At 42.8% G+C, this 22,083-nt stretch overlaps 1 protein-coding gene across 1 annotated transcript in view; it reads left to right on the top strand.

Moving 5' to 3' along the window:
• The window catches only part of FRS2 (fibroblast growth factor receptor substrate 2), a 97,767-nt gene that overhangs the window by 65,420 nt on the left and 10,264 nt on the right, over positions 1–22,083 (top strand). Inside the window, exons 4-5 of the mRNA XM_075013046.1 lie at positions 1,490–1,676; positions 5,980–6,138. Of these exons, the coding sequence (XP_074869147.1) occupies positions 1,490–1,676; positions 5,980–6,138 (346 nt within the window). The remainder of the gene's footprint in view (positions 1–1,489; positions 1,677–5,979; positions 6,139–22,083) is intronic.

Raw genomic sequence — 22,083 nt, 5'->3', positions numbered from 1 at the left:
TGCCCCCCTCCCACGGCCCAAACCCATCGCCAGGCTTAACCCTCCCCAACTGCCCCACCCCACCCCATGACTTACCTTTCAAGAGGAGCTCCAGGTGCTCCTGCTGCTTCCACGGGCTGCAGAACGTGTGTTCTGCTGGGAAAAAAAAGCCCCCTCCCCCCCGACTTATGTGAAATTGGAGTTACGTGAGGGTGTGTGGGGACGCAACCCTCACATAACTGGAGAGACTACTGTGTAAGAATTAGAATGAAGCAAGTGTTGTAAAGTTTATGAAAATCAAGCCATCTGAGACTTACTTGTTTGTATGGCTATGAATTCTTCTTTATCCCTGAAGAGCCCTATATTAGGTCAGTATAGTGAATATCAGGTCTTAATGCTGAATATTTATAGACTTCTGGCCTTCTGTAAGATGCAAAGGTGTTTGTGTAAGCTAATTTTTGGTTGGTGTATCTCCATTTCAACAAAGTCAATATTAATGTAGCATTTGTGAGAACTTGCTTTACTTGAAGGGGTAGTAGTAGTTTTTCTAAGTGCTTTTGGTCACATGCAAGGAATTTGTAGGAATTTTAGGCCCAGAGACACTTTTATGCATGTTCTTAACCACAAGTGGTCCCACTGACATCAGTGGCTTCTTTTTATCCAGTTATGCAAGATTTATATTGGATTTTCTGTGTCAGACTCCCTCATTTTGCTGGCATTTCAGTGAGCCAGAGTAGCCATGCTTTCCTTCATGAACAGTGGTTCTTGCAGACAACTTAAGGGGACGTTGTTAGTTTAAATACCACATATTAGGATATTTTACATTGTTATAAATAGCACCTAGGAACCAAAAGATCAGTGACTTTATTTCTGGTTTTCAATATATGCTTTGTCAGCGCTTTGTTTGGTCAGTTTCTGTTTTCCCTCAGTATAGTTAACACCTTTGTTTGTGAGAAGTTTTTTATTTTAAAATCAGGGGAGAATAAAAATAAACTGTTTATGAAACCATAGAAAATTTCAGCTGCCTCAGTAACAGGTGAAAATACTTTTCCTTTGTCAGAATGAAATCTAGTAAATTTTAATTTCTTTTTTTTAAAGAGGAAATATCAATTCTAGCCAGTCTTTCTATTGAGTAAAGAGGGTTATAAAGAGGAAAACAAAGAGGATGAGGTGACATTTAATACATGTATTTTTTAAAAAATGCAGCTTTTTACATATATTGGACTGACCTTTCTGCTTCAGTTAGGTAACCGGTTACAGTAATGATTTGTGCCCTTTAAACATACCTGCTTAATATTTTTAAAGCTAGGCAAATATTGTCATCTAGAAACTTAGCAATTCCTGATTAGCTCTTAGACAAAAATGTTCTGTTTTAAAAATAGTTAAGCATTTAATGTTTATCTCACCAGCAGCTTTAATCTTTTCAAATTTGTATTTGATGGGTCAGATGCTGTGTATTAAATAAAAGGCCAAGAAGCTTATATAATGGTATATAACTCTTATTTTAAAGGTCATTAATGTAGATGATGATGGTAATGAACTGGGTTCTGGCATAATGGAACTTACAGATACGGAACTAATTTTATACACCCGTAAACGGGATTCCGTAAAATGGCACTACCTCTGTCTTCGTCGCTACGGCTACGATTCAAATCTCTTTTCTTTTGAAAGTGGGCGAAGATGTCAAACTGGACAAGGTAGGTAGAATCTATCTATATTTGCGTATATGTATTTTAGCAACCTGTTTCACAAGTCTTTAAGTGAAATACAGCTTGCTCAATTTTGCCTTCTTTACAGTAAGTGGAAAGAGTAGGCTTTTCCTTGAATGTAGGCATCACAGAAAAATCTTGTAAGTGGCCTTTTGGGGAACGGCTCTGGTAGATGCCCAGCATTTTAAATAAGCTGGGCTTGATTACTCTGAAGCAGCTTGTCTGCAGTATATGGCTATGTCTAGATTACAGCGATTTGTCGGTAGAAGATTTTGTCAGACGACATCTTCCGACAAAACTCCTGTTGTCAGATTGCAAGAGCGATCTGCTCAGTCGACAATGTGTGGCTGGATTGCCCGGCCGTTCTCTTGACGAAAGGCCAATCACCCGGTGTCAGAAGCCTATCTGTAGACAGAGGGCCCCCCCCGAACTTCCAGACCAGCTTTCTGTCCACAGAGGTGCTATGCCTCATGGGGAGTGGGGTAAGACTGTTCACAAAAGTGGTGCATTCTGTCAGTTTACTGTGGACAGAATGCTTTGGGAATCTGGGCGCTCCCCGGGTTTTGTCAACAAAACCCTCTAGTGTAGACATAGCCTACGAATGAAGATCTGGGAAATCGCAAAGGTTTTGTACTACTTTGCAGTGGCATCACTGATCCGCTTAGGAGCTGATTTAATGAGTTTTATAGAGAGTTGCACCCAGCTTTCTTGATTGTAAGTGTTGACTCTCTTGATGTTTCTCTTTTTGTGGAAGAAGTATAAAAATAAAGGTTTCAGAGAAGCCTGTCTGAAAACTAACAAATTACTATGGATGAATTCATCACTGCAACTTTTATAAGGGCAGCAAATAGGAAGGAAAAGTATAATATACTATAATATAATACTGTACTATACTATAATATACCTGAGCGTTTGCATGACCAAGTATGTGTGCCTTATTTATTTTTAAATATAGTAATTGTAACACACACTTGCATTTTTCTAGCCTTCTCCCTAAAAATAAAAATCACAAATGTCTCTTTATAAAAACCCAAAACATGAATGAAATCACAATTTTTTCTAAATGTTTTCATTTTAAATATGAAACACTGAAGTTCAGCACATTTTGAGAAGTACAAGGAAAAGGTGTGTCCTACTACTCTTCTATATCTTTAATCCTGTGGTGACTGGGGAGTCAGAATGGGAAGAGCAGCCTGTAGGTGGATGTTTAAACTCCAGGGTAACAAGAGATTAACTGATTCTAAACAAATATTCTGCAATGTTTGCACTCTAAATATGACAGTACTGAGTGTGAAAATTAATCTGCTCGCAAAAAAGCAAAACCAACTTTGATCTTTATTAGCAACTTGAGAAGTTCAGTAAGTTAAAATCATGAATAGTGAAAGACTATTGGATTCAACAAAGGTAACTAAATTTGTCGGCCACCTTTTAAAAATCACATGCAACCTAACAAAAATAACTCTAAATATTTTAAAATGAAAACTCTTTATGCATAAAACAAGTTTTCTTATTTTAAGATTTAAAATAGTTTTGGAAATGGTTTCTTGCTCTCCTTAACATCATAATAGTTGCAGTGAATGTCAGGAAAAGGTAGGGAAACAATACAGCAGAAAATGATTGCTCTGTGCTGTTTTGCTGCTGTGTAGCATTGTATGTGAGGCCTACCCCAGTCTTGCTAGTCATAATACCAAAACTCCATTTCTAGCTGGTGGAATGCAAGAGTGAATAAATATACCCCTTTCTTTTCCAGATATTACATCAATTTTTAAATTAGACAGTAGGTGGTGCTGTGTAAAGTGCAACTTCCTTGTGCCCCCGTTCCCTAAAATCTAGGGCTTTATCTGTGCTACAGACTTAGGTCAGTATAAATACCTTGCTCAGGGGTGTAGAAAATCAACACTGCTGAGTAATAGTTACATCCATTGAACTCCTGCTGTACACAGCGCTATGTCAGTGGGAGGGCTGGTTCCATCAACACAGTCCATTGCAGAGGTGGAATACCTATGCTGAGAGGACAAATTCTTTAGTTAACACAGGTAGTGTCTTCACTGAGTGCTACGGATGCACTGGTACCACTACAGTGTAAGCAAGAACCAGATTTTCTAAACCTGAAGCCCACTTCAAAATTTAGCAGAACATGAAACATTGTTTCTGCATTGGTAAACTGGATATAGTATTTCATTATTTATGTATATAAAATAAACATGGCACCCCCAGGTTGAGGTAACTTTTCATAGTTTGGCTTTGCTACAGGTAAGTTGACTTTTAATATGAAAATATTTGAAAAATTGCTACAGGAGAAAGTCCTGGTTTTTTTTCTTTTTTTTTCATTTACTTTCTCCTAGTCTATGTAATTTTAAGAATTAACTGTTTGGGAACAAAAGCCGTTGTGTTCTTCCTTTTTAATAGAAGGGCTAGTTTGAATTTCCCAAGAGTACGTGGTTATTTTCTGAACTATTAATACTATGTCAGGCAAAATGTTAAAAATTGAAGCGGTTTCCCAGAAATTGTTTATACCTTGAATAGTGACAGAGAGCAAGAGAACCATGTTAGTCTGTATTCTATCAAAACAAAAAAGCAGTGAAGTAGCACTTTGAAGACTAACAAAATAATTTGTTAAGTGAAGCGCTTTCGTGGGACCGACCCAATTCTTCAGATCACAGCCATACCAGAACAAATTCAATATGTAAAGCACAGAGGTCTGACCTTTTGCTTTTACCCATGTTCTTCCATTCATTCCAAACACTATCTCGAAAGGATAGAGTTGTCCCAATTCCTGAATGATTTCACAGTTGGGACTTAAAAGCTTTCTTATTAGACCAAAAGAAACCTTAAACAATAGGCCTTTGTGTCCAATTACGCCCATCCCATTTGCTCTTCCATTGCTATCTATACAGATCATCTCTGGTTCCATGTCTTTATTGGCTACAATGAATTGGCCATAAATAAGATCTCCCACCTGCACATTTGGCCTGTTTCTTTTTGTTGCACCTTCAAATGCCAAGTAGGACAAAGAAGCTTGCTCACTTCCAACATCCACTTTGAATATATCACCAGCCTTGATGGTTACTATGCCTATCACATGATCTCCCTTCACTGGTACATACTGCCCCACCAGCTCCTTGGTGGGCAGGGTGGGGTCTAACCTCTGTGCTTTATATATTGAGTTTGTTCTGGTGTGGCTGTGATCTGAAGAACTGGGTCTGTACCATGACAGCTCATCACCTAATAAATTTTGTTAAACTGCTACTTGACTGCTATTTTGCTTATACCTTGAATATTGCACATCTTTGTAAGCTTCTACCTTTTTAGAGTACTTTTTTATAATTAATACCAAAATATGGTCATTTTGTTAGATCTCTTTATTTTGTGTTACTCAAAAACCACTCAAAACTTTGACATTCGCTTCCTGTTATCTATGTGATATATACACTTAATAGCATTGTCAAAATGTAGTAGGCTATAGGTATCTTAAAATAAATACACTTTTTAGATATAATCCAGTCATCTTAAAAAAAAAAAAAACAAACAAAAAAAACCACATACACACACTCTTCTTTTAACAAGAATGTCAACTTTAAATTAATGCTTTCAATGGAACGAATAATCCAATGCTGCGACTTCACTGCTTGTCTCTTTGCTTGGGATGGTAAGTTGGGCTCCCTCTACTGTTGAAAGACAAAAGTGGCACAATACTTGGGCAGTATGCATAGTATTGCTGCCAACTTTGTGTTTTGTGTCTATCCCCTAGAGCAGAAAAAAATGGTTTGTTGCTGTTTGTTTCACACAATCTGTCTTCTAGCTTTTCATTTTAACCTTCTTTAAGAACCTGGGCCTTTACCCTGTGTCAAAACCCTTCTTTCCTAGTGTGCAGGTTTTTTATTTTTATGGTAACTCAATATAAACCTGATAAACTTATAACTTTGCAGCACCAAAGTTTTTATTCTTTTTACAGGTCTGTTTATTAGATATTTGTTTTAAAACATCACTTAAAACATGAAGTGGTTTTCTTCCTTTAGCATTCAGAATTAAAAATATTTCTCATTAAAAATATTTTAATTTTCCAATATGTCCTTTGGTGCCTTGAAGCTTATTCGTGTATCAGGTACTCATTTAAAAGGATCTTACGGTATATTTTTGTTTTGTTTGGTGCGCAAAAAATTAATAGCTTGGTTCCTTTAACAGGTATTCGTTAAGTGGACTCCCACTTAAAATTAATTACATAACTGTTTTTAGAAGCGTCTCTTGTTTTCACTTAAAGGTACCTAAAACAAGTTTTGTGTGTTTATAGGAATCTTTGCCTTTAAGTGTGCTCGTGCGGAAGAATTGTTTAATATGCTACAGGAGATCATGCAGAACAATAGCATAAATGTAGTAGAAGAACCGGTAGTAGAAAGGAATAATCATCAGACTGAGTTGGAAGTTCCAAGAACCCCTCGAACACCCACCAGTAAGCGTGGTTCTGATGTTTAAGTATCTGATGTCTGTATGTAACATGATACCTTGCTTTCAGTTTGATTTAGCTCTTCAGTCAGCAGCTTGCAGGTAATCTAGTTCAAGAATGAATACTGATTTAAACGTTATTACCAGCTAAAGTGTTTGCTGTAGGTATTTTTTTGTTTAAATACCATCACAGAATTCTCACTTCTGGATTTCCTTGCTCTACGGCAGAAGTGACCATAGCTCCCAAAGCTGAAGAATTTGGCTAGGCTCTATTATTGCGACCTAACATCAATGAACAAAAGTACCACTGTAGTATGTACACATACGGGTTGCTTTATGAGATCATGTTTAAGGATTGCCTGATTTCAACCACAGAAAATTATACACAAATTGTAAGCATTACAATCGTCCAATCCAAAATGTTTGTGCTTTGAGCCTGTCATTGGTTCCTCAAAGGCTGAAGGAAGTTAGAACAGCAGAGTTATCTCCCTTCAGAAAAACAAAGTACTGACCTTTCCTTCTGTAAGGATTTCCTCAACATTCTGTCAGCAAATAGCTTGGCAACTTAATGTTCTTTGAATATTGACCGTTTGGCATGCATACACCTTTGACTGGAGGTTTTCAATAACAGTGCCTGTTTAACTTCTGCCTGCATTCCAGACATCCTCTTGCCTTCACCAAGAACATATAAGCTGTATCTGCACTACAGAAGTCCCTGTTGACAGATATTTCCTGACAGAACCTCTGTCTGTAGACCACATCCACACGGAGTACAGGCTCAACCTGTCAATGCCCTCTGTCAACACAGCGGCGAAACTGCATAGCCCTCTTTCGACACAACATCCAACCAGAAGCCATGAAAACAGGGCAGCCCGGTGAACTGGGAGCCCTCTTTGTCAACAGAGGGCACCCCCAAAGCGTCTACATTTATTTTTGCTGACAAAAATCTGTCGACAGAGGCATTTTGCCTTGTATAGTCAAGACAGAGCTCTGCCAGGAAAACTGCTACATTTTGTCAACAGGTTCTCAACAGAACCCATTTGTGGTGTGAAGTATCGGAGGGGTAGCCGTGTTAGTCTGGATCTGTAACAGCAACGAAGGGTCCTGTGGCACCCTATAGACTCACAGAAAAGTTTTGAGCATGAGCTTTCGTGAGCACAGACTCACTTCATCAGATGCTGCTATGATGCATCTGATGAAGTGAGTCTGTGCTCACGAAAGCTCATGCTCAAAACTTTTCTGTGAGTCTGTAAGGTGCCACAGGACCCTTCGTTGCCATTTGTGGTGTGGACACTCGCTAGTTTTATTGACAGAAGGCCTCTTCTGTCAGCAGAACTCTGTAGTGTAGACACAGCTATCGAGGTGCACAGGCAAAATGCCCTTTGTTCCTTCTCAGATGCCCTTGGGCCTGAGACTGAACATCGTGTGCCTGGTTCACTTTAGGTGAGTTTGTTCTTCTGTTAATTTTCTTAAGTTTAATCTAGTTCATAGTATTTAATTGTGGAGGTTCTGTTTTATTTTTCCTTCTCTTCCATCCCCATTTGAGGGGTTATTTTGAAGATCAGGACCTCTGGGGTACAATGGGATCACTAGGCTTCAAGCATTCTCTCTTATTATAAGTAGTAATCTGTGTTGGTGACAGCTATTCTCAGTGTGTCTGCTGTTTGGGAGAAAGTTCAGTTTGCTGATGGAACAAGCCTTAAGACTGGCCTCTGATACTTACTTCGAAAACACTGTATTCTTCCCCCTTACTCCCTCCCCATCCACTCAGTACCCTGGCCTCTGAGCATACGTAATGGCCGCACCTTCCTCTGGGCTCAAGTCACCAAGAACCTCATAAAACAAGACTCTGGTTCCCAACAAGATGATTAGGAGTATTAAGTTTGCTACTCAAGTCTTTTTTTTTTTTTTTTTTTTTTAAAGAAGCCTTGATCACTGATTTAAAGTAGGTATTCTGGAGACGTCTCCAACCAGCAGTTCCACTGAGGCTTCAAGTGGGTCCAGTACTGAGGTAATAAAAGACATTACCTAAAAGCCTTATCCAGGAGTGGTACTAAACATCAACAAGTGGTCATTTCCATTCCAGGAGATGTATTTTGAAGCAGTCAATGCAATTAGACTCCTGCTGCCTTCCTCTGAGACCTACGCCAGTGTCCCAGACTACTACTTCAGAGTCTACTAGATGGATTCATTCAAGGTGTTCCATGTCCTATTACCAGCACATTCTAGTTGAGTACCTCTCCTGGTACAGATGAGTTTCTGAAGAATTCCATTCAACTTCTGCTCACTTTCCATTGGTATAAGAGCAATTCAGGAGATCTTTGTCCTAGATGAGATGGTTTCCACTATATAGTGATATCAGCCTGTACTGAGATGATCTCTTGCCCAGATTTCCTACCTTTCTGAAACCTACCTTCAGGATGAGAAATTATCATCTCCAATGAATGATGTTGGGTCTGATTCCTAGACTTCTGTCCAGGGATCTCCTCTCTCCAGTACAAGACAGTCTGGCACCTGTGCAGGGGAAGGAAAATGGGGGTGGAGGGAGGGGAAATGACCTTGACATTGATTCCATTGGAGCCACAGATGTACGTTTCATCCTATGTCCTAATGGCCCATTCAGTGGCAACCTCCCAATTTACTCAGAGCACAGTCATTTTTTTCCTTTCAGGTTAAATCCCAATATGGGACTTGAACTTCATTCTTATCTTACATAATATTCCTTTGAACCATTAACCACGTGTTCTTTATTTCACTCTTTTTTTTTTTGTGGCCCTCCCTTCTGCTCAAAGAGTTGGAGAATTGAGATCTTTAATGTCATAGCCTTCCTTTAATATTTTTAAAAGAAAGTTTTGTTATGGCCATGCCCTATCGTCTGAATCAGATTAACCATTTTTCCCCCAAAAAAAGTGCATCAGAACATGGATTCCTTCCATAACTTGGACAAAACTAAATCATTTAGAAAGTCTCCCAAACTGTTTCAATCGCTGACAGATCGACATGACCCACAGTCTCCTCACAAAGACACTCATGGTGAATGTCTGGGTGTGTTATTTCATGTTGTGAGTCTGTCAAATCCAACTTTGCAGAGTGCTAGGCCCTTATCCAAGGTGTATTTTTGTGGCACTATTAAAATCTCTTCTGGCTATTGAAATCTATAAGGCTGCTCTGACAGTTTGAGACCCATGGGATGACAACTGAGGGGCTTGAGATACCATTGAGCCCACCTTCTCAAGCCTCCTCCAGCAAAGCACGCAGGCAGGGCTACAACCAGCTGCTGATTCAAACACTGAGCAGCTCTGGGAAGACTCAGTTTAAGAGATTTACAACAGCACCAAGGTGTTCCCTTTTGCACACATCATCCCACCCCCCGCTCCAGCCAGGGTACAAACCCAAAGTCCATATTATGAAGTTTGCCTTCTTCCTTAATCTGAAGGAAGATAAGCACAGCCTTTCTCTTTCCTTCCTCAGTTAGAAATTATATAAATCAGGTTATATTATAAGTCAGAAATAAGTTTATTAAGTATGAAAAAGTGTATTTTAAGTGGTCCAAGATGTAGCAAACAGAGCAGAGCAGATTACTAAAAAAAAAATACCAAGCACAGAATCTAAGTTAAATTCACTTAAAAAAAATTACAAATAATAACTTCTCCTCCTAGTTATTGTTTTTGGTAGACTCCTTCGCAGGCCAGATAACTCTTTAGCCTGGGTCTAGTAGTTTGCCTCTCCCATCAGTTGCAATACTTTTTGTTTCCAATTGTTTTCAAGTATCTTTTTAGGATGCAGAGGTAAGGCAAACTGAAGACAATGGTCGTTTTCCTTTCTCCCCCCCCTTGTGTATCATTTCTGCAAAGTGACAAATCTTTGTATTACTTTCCTCATCCCTTGCCCCTGGAGCAGTTCAGCACTCCAAGATGCAAGTTAGTATCAAGTCACCGGGTCACCTGACTCCATCGTTCATGAGTCGATAACATTATGGAACATTCTGTAGGAAGGCCGAGCCCCTCTATACATAGTCCATTGTACTAGATGATGAGCCATAAAGACCTGCCTACCTTTTTCCATTGTAGTCCCTGAAGTATCAGTAGTGGGAGTAACCCAAAGCAGCAAATATGAAATACAGATATGCAAGTCATTTATTCCTAGCTTCAGATACAATAGTGGTACAAGCATTCAAATGGGATGATTGTATTCAGTAAATCATAACCTTTCTAATGCTGCCTACTTTGAGACAACTTGCATAAAGCTGAACTAAGGTTCAGAAAAGGGCGACTAAGATGATTAGGGGTTTGGAACAGGTCCCATATGGGGAGAGGCTAGAGAGACTGGGACTTTTCAGTCTGGAAAAGAGGCGATTGAGGGGTGATATGATAGAGGTATATAAAATCATGAATGGTGTGGAGAAAGTGAATATAGAAAAATTATTTACCTTTTCCCATTATTTACCTTTTCCCATAGTACAAGAACTAGGGGACACCAAATGAAATTGATGGGTAGTAGGTTCAAAACTAATAAAAGGAAATTTTTCTTCACACAGCACACAGTCAACCTGTGGAACTCCTTGCTGGAGGAGGCTGTGAAGGCCAGGACTCTATTTGGGTTTAAAAAAGAGCTCGATAAATTTTTGCAGGTTAGGTCCATAAATGGCTATTAGCCAGGGGTAAAGTATGGTGCCCTAGCCTTCAGTACAAGGGCAGGAGATGGATGGCAGGAGATAAATCACTTGATCATTGTCTTCTGTTCTCCATCTCTGGGGCACCTGGCATTGGCCACTGTCGGCAGATGGGATACTGGGCTGGATGGACCTTTGGTCTGACCCAGTATGGCCATTCTTATGTTCTTAAGCATATCTCAGCTGTCATAGTTCATATACTTCATGAAAATATGCTTATGCCACATCACAGCTGCAACTTGGCGCTCTCTGCATGCTTATAGGTCAGATGCTGGAGTTTCAGCCTTACCTCAGAAACTCCTTTCTCTGGGTGAGGATTCTTTCTGGGAGGCATCTGAAGGCACTTGTATAGGGAAACCTACAAAATGTAGGAGAAATTACTCCATCTTGTGTATAACTGCAGTTGCTTTGAGATGTGTCCGTCTGGGTGCTTCATTACAGGTCCTCCTTTCCTTCTGTTCTGGAGCTTCCTTTCACAGAACTTTGTGCAGCTCTCTGATGTTTGGAGTGCACAAATGGACCAAATGGATACCACTCCTGAACATCTCCACTCGGAGGGCCATGCACACTTGAAGTGGAGCATCCACAGAGACGCATACCTTTGAAGACCCCTAGTCACTTCACAGCTGAGTTTTCTCTGCTTTCTAACATCCCATATTAGCCAAGATTGGATAGTTCTTGACTTTATAAATTTTTTCAGGCTGTGTGTGGCTTCAGATGATTGCTCAGAATTCCTGTGACCTTGTTTCATCCCCAACTGAGCTCTCTGACACCTTTGTTTTTCACAGGATGTAGTTCTGAGGGTTTCATATGTATAGCTGAACAAATGGCTTTAATTCTGACTTTTTGGCAGACCTTGTATTTTACTGATGTGGTTCTAGATGTATGCATTGTGGTTATCAGTCAGCTTTCATCTCTCATGTCTGTAGAATATATTTCATAGTAGGGAGCCCAAACTCCGTCAGCCCCCATGAGTTTTGTTTCCAGTTGCTGGAAAATTTTTCCCTTCGCCAGTAGCTATCGGACCAGTGTGGCACCCCCTGGTGTGGCGCCAGTACACCACGCAATATAGGCATTGCCCACCCTGCCATCCCCATAGTTCCTTCTTGCCACAGTGTTGGTTGCTGGAACTCCCCTTTGCTCGTGCAAGCAATCACATCAGTAACTGGAAGCACTATGTCCTTATCTGTAGATAGTTCTAATTAGTTGTTTAATAGCTTTTTAAAGAGTTCAGTTAGTTAAATAGTTGTAATAGTTTTTACTAGAGTAGTTTGTCAGGCCTGAGTAGGGAGGCTGCTCCCACTCCTTGAGGCCTTGGCACTAGGGCATGCTGAAGCCTCAAGGAGTCAAAGCCTGTGGAGACTGCCTTATTAAAGTTTTGGGCAAGAGCCACCAGCGGGACCACTGCTCAATTTGCAGGACTGTCAAACAAGAAATTTGAAGGACAGAGCACAGCGTGTCAAGGTCTTGTTGATGGAAGTGAAGTGAAGTGAAGTCCCCATCTGCCACACCGAGCACATCATCTTCAGTGCAGAGTGCACCAACACTGAGTACGGCCATGCTGTCGGCAAAGGAGAGGGGAGCCTGGCACCATGGTGAAGGGTCAGCACCTCACCCTCCCAGGAGACACAAGTCCCAGTCCCCGGTGCCTCACAGAAGGAAGAGGTATGACAGGGGCCATTCTCCCATGGTGTCAAAGCAGAGAGAGGATCCCCAGGCGCCATCAGGTGAGCCACACTATGGGCATATCTCAGAACGCTGAGTGTCGACGCCACTCATGAAGTCCAGTCCAAGTTCTCCAGAGCTGCTTTTGACACGGAGGCATTCAGAATGGTGCAGAGCCTCCTTCAAATCACAGCACCCTTCTTGATATCAAGGAGAACAACGTCCCTGAGGGCAGGTATTAAGTCATCCTCTGTCTCAAGGCAAACCTGCCATGATGGCACAACCATCTAGGCCCCAAGAACTGCCAGTGACTATGGTGCCAATGGTCCCAGACAGTGCTGATGCAAGTGCCCTCGGCACAGGCACCACCTTGGTATTTGGTGTTGGAGACACCAGACTTGGAGTCCAAATCCTATTTCTCTGGTTTGAGCAGAAATAGAAATGCCTGCTCTTCTTCCTGTCGGAGTTGACGCTCAGTGCGCGGCAGTAGCTGCTGGACTGGCAAGTGGTACCATAATAGCCCTTTTGGATCCCATGTGTGTTTCATGAGAGCCAAGTGCACTTCATCTAGCTGCAGGCCCAAGTCTCATTGCTGCTGGTGGTGTCAGGAGGTCACCCGGTACTGCATTCAGCACCATTTGGCTTCACTAGGAGCCCCACCGCAAGATGCGTTGTCGGAGCAGCTGCTCTCCAGGGACTGTTCCTTGTAGGCACCTGTGATCTCCTCAGCGCTGACCCCATTGGTGCCGATACTGTCATTGGCTCTGGTGGTTTTGCTGCCTCTTCCTTCACTACCATGCGCTCTGGTGCCAACCATGCCAGCACCTACAGGACCCAGAGGGTTCCAAATGGCATCGGTGTCAGTGGCTCCTCCTTCCCTTCTTCCACTGGTGCAGGGCTCAGCATTGTCCTCTGTGGTCTCATTTGTGCACAAGTAGGTGTCGCAGCTGTTTCCACCACACTGAGGAGTGAGTGCACTGGATCCGTTGGCAGCCATGGATGTGGGCTGCATGGTACAGGCTGGTGCTTCCTCACCTTTGTATCCAGATGAAGTAGTCACTGGTTCCTCTTCGTCCATGGTCCTGGAGGACCGCTGGGCCCTCCTACAGCTGCTCGGTTGAGCTGCTCAGGGTATGGAGGTGTAGGCAGAGGAGGTCCAAGATTGGACTAACCCGATGAGTTATATTCTGTCCTCACTGGGGCCCACCAGAGTGGCATTACCGCTCATAAAAACCATTGCCCAGACCTCCAAGAACTTGTGACAGACCCCAGTACCAGGCCAGCCTGTGGAGAGTAAAAATGAAAGGTATTACTTTGTCGCCTCTGCAGGGAATGAACACCTTTTCACTCACCCCCTCATCTCAACTCCCTGGTGATGGATGCGGCCAACCACCGGGAAAGGCAAAGGTTTGAAGGGCCTTTGCCCCAAAAGCAGAGAGGCGAAGAGACTAGATTTGTACAGTGGGAAAGTTTATTTGACTGGAAGGCTACAGCTGAGCATAGCTAATCAGCAAGCCCTGGTGAGCAGGTACTTGTACAATACAGCCTCTTTCCTCTCAAAGTTCTGAGAGGTCATCCCTCCAGATGTCAAACCCAAGTTCATGGCAGTTGTGGAGGAAAACAAGAAAATATCAAGTGAGGCCTTGCAAGCCACCTTGGATGCTGCCAACGCGTTGACAAGGGTTATGGGGTCAAGGGTGGCCATGAGAAGGCAGGGGGCATGGTTACAAGTCTCTAGCCTCTCCTACGAAGTGCAACAAGCAATTCAAGACTTGCCCTTTGAAGGACTTACTTTATTTTCTGAAAAAAAGGTAAAAGGCTGCAGAGTCTTAAAGACTCTAGGGCCAACCTGAGGTCTCTGTGGCTCCACACTCCTGCGACTCAGAATGGACATCTTAGCCCCCACTCTCTCTCCCTAGCCAGTTCCGCCAGCAGCCTAGAGATCAAAATAGGCGGTGAGGTCACAGTGCAAAGAGGTGCTCCAATCAGCCCAGCCTAGGCCAAGGGCAGCAGAAGCCCCCACAGGGGCCTAAACCCAACTTTTGAAGGTGTGGTCAAGAGCGCCACATCACTCCCAGTTTGGATCCAGCATGCCCTCTGTTTTTGTTGCACTTGTCCCCTTTCTACCCTGCCTGTATAACGTTGGACCGGTGGGTCAATTGCACAGTAGAAAGGGGATATGCTATCCAGTTCAGTTCTCACCCCTCTTATAACCCTCCTTCCCCATCCCTATTCAGGGTCCCCTCTCACAAGAGTCTGCTCAGGCAGGAGATTCAGTCACTCCTTGAGTAGGGTAGGGGTGATAAAGGAGGTTTCCTCACAATTCAGGGGCCAGGGGTTTTACTCCCTTTATTTCCTAATCCTGACATTAAAATGGGGCATGAGGCCCATCATGGGCTTGTGGGGCCTGAACATGTTAGTGAAAAAGGTCAGGTTTCGCATGGTCTCTTGGGGGCTCATTATCCCCTTGCTGGACCCAGGGGACTGGTTTTCTGGTCTTGACTTACAGGACGTGTATTTTCATGTTGCAATCTACATTCCTCACAGGAGGTTCCTAAAATATGTGGTGAATGGGGGGCACTATCAGTTCAGTCCTTCCTCCACTGACCAGTCCAGCTGTTCCCATACCTAGGCAACTGGTTAGTCCAAGGGAGCTCAAAGGCCCACGTCCATCAACACACAAAGTTCATTTGCTAAACCTTTGACAGTCTTGGCCTCCTGGTGAAAGAGGCAAAATTGACACTCATCCACACTTGAAGAATAGAGTTTGTGTGGGATCTCCTGGACTCTCTGCTTGCCAGTGCCTCCCTGCCAGAGAGCAGGTTTCAGGCTATGACCGGCATCATAAATAACATGATCAGGTTCCCCACCATGACAGCCAGGTGTTACATGAGTTTCCTGGGATACGTGGCAGCTTATATATTCATGGTGCAACATGCCAGACTTGACTACATCCCCTCCAATTGTGACTTGTTTTGGTGTACCGCCCTGTGAAGGACGATCTAGACAAATTAGTGATGTTGCCACAGCAGGTGTTGCAGACCCTGCATTGGTGGCTGGATGCTTGAACCATGTGTGCGGGGCTACATTTCAGGACTCCCCAGCCTTCCCTGACCCTGGTAACAGACATCCCATATTTAGATGGGGTGGGTGAATCTGGGGGAGCACCAGACTCAGACTCTATACGGCGCATTAGACCTCTAGCTTCACTTCAGTGTGAGAGATCTCAGGGCGATCAGGCTGGCATGCAAGGAGTTTCAGGACAACCTAGTGGGGCATTGCTCTCGTGTTGTCTGTGCTCACTGACACGCAATGTATTATACCAGCAGAGAGGGGGTGCATGCTCTTCTACCCTGTGTCAAGAGGCCCTCAGGCTATAAGAGTTCAGCATTCATCACAATTTTCCTACAGTCCCATTACTTACCTGGAGTCCACAATGCCACCATGGATCACCTCAGCAGGTCCTTTATGAACCACAAGTGGTCCATTCACCTGGACATGCTGCAATCAATATTCTGAGCTTGGGGTTATCCCCAGATCGACCTGTTTGCCACACACCTCAGTTTGAAGTGCTAAATGTTTTGTTCTTACTGGAACTGCAGTCCCAGGTCCTGGGTGGATGTGTTCTATGTATCCTGGACAGGCCCACTGTTGTGTGCGTTCCCTCTGGTTTCCCTCATCCCTAAGGTCCTTCTCAAAATTCAAGCAGACCAGGCCTCAATCTTGGTGGCTCCAGTGTGGGCCAGGCCACATTGGTACTCAGTTCTGTTGGGCCTGTCAGTTTGTGCAAGCCAATAACACACCAGGCCTGTTGACTCAGGAGGAGAGGTGGCTCTGCACTCCCAGCCTCCTATCCCTTCACTTAACAGCATGGAAGCTTTCTGGCTGAGTGCCATGGAACTTCCCTTCTCAGACCCAGTGAAGGAGATGCTTTTAAATAGTAGAAAGCCCTCCATGAGGGCCACTTACTTGGTGACATGGAAAACATTTGTGGTTTGGTCGTCCCTGAAGGCATTCTTTCTCTTGCAGTCCACAATCCCCTTGATGCGGGATTATTTGTGACACCTGAGTTAATTGGGGCTGTCCCTTTCCTCCATCAAAGTACACCTGGCAGCTGTTTCCATCTTCCATCCTGCTCCAGGCCTTCCATTCATATCCTTGAACCCTGTGGTCAAGAGATTTATGCAAGTCTTGGAGAATCATAGAACACTAGGACTGGAAGGGACCTCAAGAGGCCATCGAGTCCAGCCCCCTGCCCCAATGGCAGGACCAAGTACTATCTAAACCATCCCTGACAGACATCTATCTAACCTGTTCTTAAATATCTCCAGCGATGGAGATTTCACAACCTCCCTTGGCAATTTATTTCACTGTTTGACTGCCTTGACAGTTAGGAACTTTTTCCTAATGTCCAACCTAAACCTCCCTTGCTGCAGTTTAAGCCCGTTGCCTCTTGTTCTATCCTCAGAGGCCAAGAAGAACAAGTTTTCTCCTTCCTCCTGATGACTCCCTTTTAGATACCTGAAAATCGCTATCATGTCTCCCCTCAATCTTCTCTTTTCCAAACTAAACAAGCCCAATTCTTTCACCCTTTTTTCATAGGTCACATTCGCTAGACCTTTAATCATTCTCGTCGCTCTTCTCTGGACCCTCTCTAGTTTCTCCACATCTTTTTTGAACTGCGGTGCCCAGAACTGGACACAATACCCCAGCTGAGGCCTAACCAGCATAGAGTAGAGCGGAAGAATGACTTCTCGTGTCTTGTTCACAACACACCTGTTAATGCATCCCAGAATTATGTTTGCTTTTTTTGCAACAGCATCACACTGTTGACTCATATTTAGCTTGTGGTCCACTATAATCCCTAGATCCGTTTCTGCTATAGTCGTTCCTAGACAGCCTCTCCCCATTCTGTATGTGTGAAACTGATTGTTCCTTCCCAAGTGGAGCACTTTGCATTCGTCCTTATTAAACTTCATGCTATTTACCTCACACCATTTCTCCAGTTTATCCAGATCCTTTTGAATTATGACCCTATCCTCCAAAGCAGTTGCAACCCCTCCCAACTTGGTATCATCTGCAAACTTAATAAGCGTACTTTTTATGCCAATATCTAAATCATCAATGAAGACATTGAACAGAACTGGTCCTAACACGGACCCCTGCGGAACCCCACTTTTTGTACTTTTCCAGCAGGACTGAGAACCATTAAGAACTACTCTCTGGGTATGGTTATCCAGCCAGTTATGTACCCACATTATAGTAGCCTCATCTAAATTGTATTTGCCTAGTTTTTTGGTAAGATATCATGAGAGACCGTATCAAATGCTTTACTAAAGTCTAGGCATACCACATCTACCGCTTCTCCCCTGTCCACAAGGCTTGTTATCCTATCAAAGAAAGCTATCAGATTAGTTTGACAAGATTTATTCTTTACAATCCCATGCTGGCTGTTTCCTATCACCTTACCACCTTCCAAGTGCTTGCAGATGATTTCTTAATTACCTGCTCCATTATCTTTCCTGGCACTGAAGTTAAGCTGACTGGCCTGTAGTTTCCTGGGTTATTCTTATTCCCCTTTTTATAGATGGGCACTATATTTGCCTTTTTCCAGTCTTCTGGAATCTCTCCCGTCGCCCATGATTTTCCAAAGATGATACCTAATGGCTCAGATACCTCCTCTATCAGCTCCTTGAGTATTCTAGGGTGCATTTAATCAGGCCCTGGTAACTTGCAGACATCTAATTTTCCTAAGTGATTTTTAACTTGTTCTTTTTTTATTTCAACTTCTAACCCTACCCCTTTCCCACTAGCATTCACTATGTTGGGCATTCCTTCATCAGATTTCTCAGTGAAGACCGAAACAAAGAAGTCATTAAGCATCTCTGCCATTTCCAAGTTCCCTGTTACTGTTTCTCCCTCCTCACTGAGCAGTGGCCCTACCCTGTCCCTGGTCTTCCTCTTGTTTCTAATATATTTATAAAAAGCCTTCTTGTTTTCCTTTATGCCTGTAGCTAGTTTGAGCTCATTTTATGCCTTACCCTTTCTAATCTTTCTCCTGCATTCTTGTGGTGTTTGCCTATATTCATCCTTTGTAATTTTTCCTTGTTTCCATTTTTTATACAATTCCTTTTTTATTTTGAGATCATGCAAGACCTCCTGGTTAAGCCAAGGCGGTCTTTTTCCATATTTTCTATCTTTCCTACACAGCGGGATAGCTTGCTTTTGGGCCCTTAATAATGTCCCTTTGAAAAACTGCCAACTCTCCTCAGCTGTTTTTCCCCTCAGTTTTGCTTCCCGTGGGACCTTACCTACCAGTTCTCTGAGCTTACCAAAATCTGCCTTCCTGAATTCCATTATCTCTCTTGCTGTTTTATGTTCTACCCTGCCTTAGGATTGTGACCTCTATGATTTCATGATCTCTTTCTCCCAAGCTGCCTTCCACCTTCAAGTTCTCTACCAATTCCTCCCTATTTGTTAAAATGAAATCTATAACAGCTTCCCCCCGGTAGCTTTTTCAACCTTTTGGAATAAAAAATTGTCTCCAATACAATCCAAGAACTTACTGGATAGTTCTGTGCCCCGCTGTATTAGTTTCCCAACATATATCTGGATAGTTGAAGTCCCCCATCACCACCAAATCTGGGGCCCTGCTTGACTTTGTCAGTTGTTTTAAAAAAAGCCTCATCCACCTCTTCCATCTGGCAAGGCCAGGTTAGACCACCATTGCAGGACCCCTTATCTTCCTGGCACCTCAATTTCTTTTTGGCTTATCTTAGGAGGCCCCCTTTAAAACCCTTTGCTTCTGACTCCCTGCTGTTTTCAAGTCTCAAAACAGTCTCTTTGGCCATCGCATCTACCAGAAGGGTGTCTGAGTTGAGGGCCTTCTCAGTGGACCCACCCTATACAGTGTTCCACAAGGACAAGGTTAGACTGAGAACCCTATCCAGCATTCTTGCCAGAAGTTGTCTCCTCTTTCCATATCAATCAGGATATTTCATTACCTGCTTTTTACCCTAAGTCTCATGCTACCCCAAGAGAGCAGAGTCTACGTACCCTAAATATCCATAGGGCTTTGGCTTTTTACATAGACTTTTCCAAGCCATTCATGAAGTTGAAGCAGCTGTTTGTGGCTGTAGCAGATGGGATGAAGGGTATCCCAGTTTCATCCTAGAGAATTTCCTCCTGGATAGCGGCTTGCATTAAGGAATGCTACAAGCTAGCAGGGGTTTCCCCTCCTCACATCAGAGCTCACTCTGCACGGGCGCAGGCCTCTTCTATGGCATTCCTAGGAAATCTGTAGGGCTGCCGCCTGGTCTCCCATTCATGCCATTTCAGCTCATTACACTGTCATGCAGCACGCTGGAGAGAATGCTGCAATGGGTAGGGCTGTCCTGCAGTCATTCCAGGGCTCCGATCCCACCTCCTAACATCAGCTCACATTCACCTACATTGGAACACACATGAGCAATCATTTGAAGAAAAGACAGTTACTTATTTCTGTAACTGGAGTTCTTTGAGATGTGTTGCTCATGTCCATTCCAGGACCCTCCTGCCTTTCCCCACTCTCGGAGTAGCCGTCAGGGAGGAACTGAGCAGGGGGTGGGTTGGCTGGTGTCTTTATTGGGTGCTATATTGGCGCCACTCCAGGGGGTGCTGCACTGGCCCTCAAGTACTGGCTAGGGGAAACACTTTTCTGGCAACTGGGTATGTGCAAGTGCATACATCTGCATTTTGCAGATGAGCAACACATCTTGAAGAACATCAGTTACGGAAGTAAGTAGCTGTCTTTTATTGAGGGCTCATCCTCAAATCTCTCTGCATTACTGCTGCTTGATTAGTAGAAGGTGCTCCTTCTTCCTTTCATTAAGAAGAAAAAAGCTATTTTGTATCTTTCCTGTTGACACCCCTTTGTCTGCAAGAGACCTTGGAATTGCAGCCTTCGATGCAGATGGGTTGCAGTGTCTCAAGTGACTCAATAGTCCAGTCTGAGATTTGCAGGCTCTTTGGCAGTTGTTGCACGTGTATGTATCTTGGTTTGAATCTGCTTGCATGAAGTACATGTAAATCACTCCCTGATCTAGTGTCTGTTATTTTGAAACCTCACATCCCTTAAGCTACTTACTCCTCGAGTGAAAATCCCATAATGATGGTGTCTTCAGAAAATTGTGAAGTAACTTTTTCTTCTTTGAAGATATTGCTCGTGATTCTCACTCTTCCATGCATCTGCTTTCAGAGTTTAGGGGTTCTGCCTATTAAAAGGTGTGCTCTGCCTTTGTGATGACTGTATATTTGTGTGCTTGTGCGCACATGCACACGCACACAGAGAGAAAATAACATTGTCTGCTGGATGTGGATTATTTTTTGTATGCACTTCCCCTTTATTCCTGCAGAGTTAATGGTATGTTTGTACTGGTCAGTATTGCAGCCTTTCATGAAAAACAGAATTGGCAGTTTTACCTTTTACACTGCAGGGTTGGAGATTGTGCACGTGCGTGCAGCCCTTCAAAACTGTGTGTGGAAGTTCTGGCCAATCTGAGCCTACATCTACAGTGCTGTAGAAAGTTGATCTAAGGTACACAACTCTGCTACGTAAATAATTTTCCCTTCCCACGTAGCTGCAGTTGACGTACTGTAGGTCGAGTTACTGCAGGGTCTGTGCCTTGGGAGGATCAATGAGAAAAACTCACCCATTGACCTATCTTATTCTTCTCATCGGGGAGTAGAGTACAGGGGTTCACTGCAGAGTGATCTGTTGTGGATTTTGGTGGGTCTTCACTAGGCCCACTAAATCAACTTGCCCCAGTGGATCGATCCCAACTATAGGCCAGATGTAGCCTGAGGCTGGATGCTTGAGCTCTAACAGTGAGAATACTGCGGTGATGATACTTTACTTCCACTTAATTCTACTTTTTTTTTAAATTTTCATTTCCTTAAGGAGACATACTCTTCTTACTAATGGCAATATTGATGAAAAGAAATTTGATAAGAACTATGTTCTATTGGAGGATGATGGGTTGTTCTCCATCTGTAGATAAAAATGTAAACACCTTGTTTCAGTGTTGTTATGCATTCCCTTCAGATAATAACCTGGAGCTTTAAAACTGAATTTGAAAAGTGGTGGAATGAAGTTCATAGAAGCATAAACTCTAGTGACTAATGACATTACAGGAGTGTGTCTTGTGACAATCTTATATGCTTACATTAACATGAAAATTGTGTTACAATTAGACAGTATGTGAAGAAGAACTGAAGTTTCCAGAAAATCCATCAAGAATTTTTTTCTGATGAAATACTTGTAATCAATGTCATTAACTTATTTTTCCCATTGTGTATTTAGCGTGGCCTTTTTTGCAAACTTTTTCACTTTGACCATTGTTGCTGTTTTGTATCCAAAGTATACTGACTATGCAATGCAGTTTTGAAAAAAAAAAAAATTTTTTTTCAATGGCATTTGTATCTATTTTACATTCTGGTAGACTGTTTCCTGGTTTATGCATGCAAACAGTATTACTTAAGAAGGCTGAACTTAAAAAAATGCTTGATGACCATTCAGTTTTTTATTCGATGGTGATTTCTTTCCATATTTTCTTGAGGGAATAAATTTTTTTGCAC

This window comes from Carettochelys insculpta, chromosome 1 (assembly GCF_033958435.1).
Source record: "Carettochelys insculpta isolate YL-2023 chromosome 1, ASM3395843v1, whole genome shotgun sequence".
Lineage (NCBI taxonomy): Eukaryota > Metazoa > Chordata > Testudines > Carettochelyidae > Carettochelys > Carettochelys insculpta.
The sequence above is the reverse complement of the archived record's forward strand: the minus strand, read 5'-3'. Positions and strand labels throughout refer to the sequence as shown.